Here is a 1914-nt window from a genome sequence, read left to right as displayed (position 1 = left end):
TCTGCGCCAGGCGCTCCATCTCGGCAATCAGTGGCTTCATGTTCTGGTTGAGGGTGATCGATTCGAGCTCCACCAGCCACAGGTGCTCCGGCGGCGAGCTCTGGTCGGTTCCGGGCAGGGGCAGCCCGTTGGGCGGGGCGATGATCTGCTGCGAGGTGATGTCGTGCTGGCGCTCGAGCTATGCCGAGGTGCATGGTCCCCTCCGTGGGTGCGTGTCCACACAACTACAGGAGAGGGGGGGGGGGGGGTATTTCCCCGGGCAAAGGGGCGACTGGGTATTTCGACGTACCTCGAACGTCTGGGAGATGGTGATGACGGTGGAGTGGTTGACGAAGCGCACACCGCGGCGGACATACTCATAGGTGGGGCTGCGCATGCGTGTATAGCCGATTCGCCCCCAAGGTACCGGAAGGGATGTTTGTCAGTTGAGGAGACAGCGTGCACGCAAGCACAGGCACAGATGCAAATACAGACATAAGCACATGTGTGTGTACATGCGCACATGTACGCATGTAGGCATGTACAGATTGTACGCGTGTACACATGTATGCATGTACATACACATACACATGCACATACACATACATACACATGCACATACACACACACACACACACACACACACACACACACACACATGTAGACACTGCAAAAGAGAAGGACCGAATGACAAAACCCGGGCCCGTTTCCTGGCAGACGCACATATACCCCAGCGCTTCGACCGTGGACCAGGCGCAACTCCCCGCGGCGACGGATATCCGCGAGCAGGGCCGAACATCGGCACGCTCCCCGAGCCCCGAGTCATAGCCACTGGGGTGGAGCTTGTTTCGCCGAGCCGCCGACAGAACCGGGTCCAGATTCCCGAAATACCAGATGTCATACTGGCGCGGGAGCAGCGACAGCCCGGGGGCCGGGGCGCCAAGAGCCCGGGCACGGGCCTCCAGCGCCCGGGCCGCGGCCGCCCGGTGCGGCATGCGCTCCAGCGCAAAAAGCCGAATGAGGTTCCGCCGCTGAAGAGCCCGGCTGGCCGGGGTGTCCATCGGCCGCCGGTAGACCAGCCCCCCGGGCCCGGCCCGGCCAAAGCCAAAAGCATACGTGTAATCCCGCGTGCAGGAGTTCGAGCCGCGAGCGGCCGCCGCCGCCCGGGCCACCTCCCTGAGGCAGGCCAGCTCATTGGCCGCGGCATCGGCCGGGGTCATGTCCTCCCGTGGCAGGCCGAAGGGGTTGTGCACTGCCGGCGGCGACGGCGGGGCCGGGCGCGACCCGGGGCCCGGCCCGGCCTGGGCAAACGGCGACTCCGGCTGAACATCCTCCGCGAAGGGGGGCCCCTCGTCGAGTTCCGCGGTTTCGGGCGACCGACCGGGCCCCGAGCTGTCGCCCACCGGGGCCTGGAAGAACCCCTGTGGCGGGGCGATGGCCGCGCGCAGGCGCAGCACCGCCGTGTCATACATGCCCGGCCCCGCCGGCAGGGCGGGCCACCGGGTCCGCGGGTCTGAGCCCGACCCCTCCGGCGCCGGGGGCTGCTGGAATTGCCGCGTCAGCCGGGGCACCGCCTTCTCCACGGCCGATGTGCAAGTGACCACATGCTCATACACCGGCATCGGCGGGCCACACATGGCCGTCAGATAGAGGAAGAGCCCGGACAGACCGACGCTGGCCGAGGACTTCGACCGAATGGCGTACGCCTCGTCATCGGCCGGGGCCAGGCTGGCGGCGAATTCCCGGTCGCTGGCCAGGTCCGGGATGCTGCCAGCCGGGAGCAGGTGCGACAGGGGGTGTCGCGCCGCGGCCGACATGGCCAGCGCGGAGTCCGGCGCCGCCGACACCACGCCATACAGGACCACCTGCGAGGACTGCGGCTGCGAGTACGGGTCGGCTGGATAGGAGTTCATGGCGAGGTGGGATGCGGGGGGG

General features: G+C 67.0%; 1 protein-coding gene across 1 annotated transcript in view; it reads right to left on the bottom strand.

The window, feature by feature from the left end:
* Positions 1 to 1892, bottom strand: part of H696_05711 (hypothetical protein) — a gene marked incomplete at both ends in the record, with an annotated part of 2055 nt that extends 163 nt beyond the window's left edge. The window contains 3 exons of the mRNA XM_009499524.1: positions 81 to 178; positions 290 to 368; positions 703 to 1892. Coding sequence (XP_009497799.1) covers positions 81 to 178; positions 290 to 368; positions 703 to 1892 — 1367 coding nt within the window. The remainder of the gene's footprint in view (positions 1 to 80; positions 179 to 289; positions 369 to 702) is intronic.
* Positions 1893 to 1914: the final 22 nt, after the last annotated feature.

Source organism: Fonticula alba (assembly GCF_000388065.1).
Source record: "Fonticula alba strain ATCC 38817 unplaced genomic scaffold supercont2.13, whole genome shotgun sequence".
Lineage (NCBI taxonomy): Eukaryota > Rotosphaerida > Fonticulaceae > Fonticula > Fonticula alba.
Note: the sequence above shows the minus strand (reverse complement) of the source record. Positions and strands in the feature narration are given on the sequence as shown.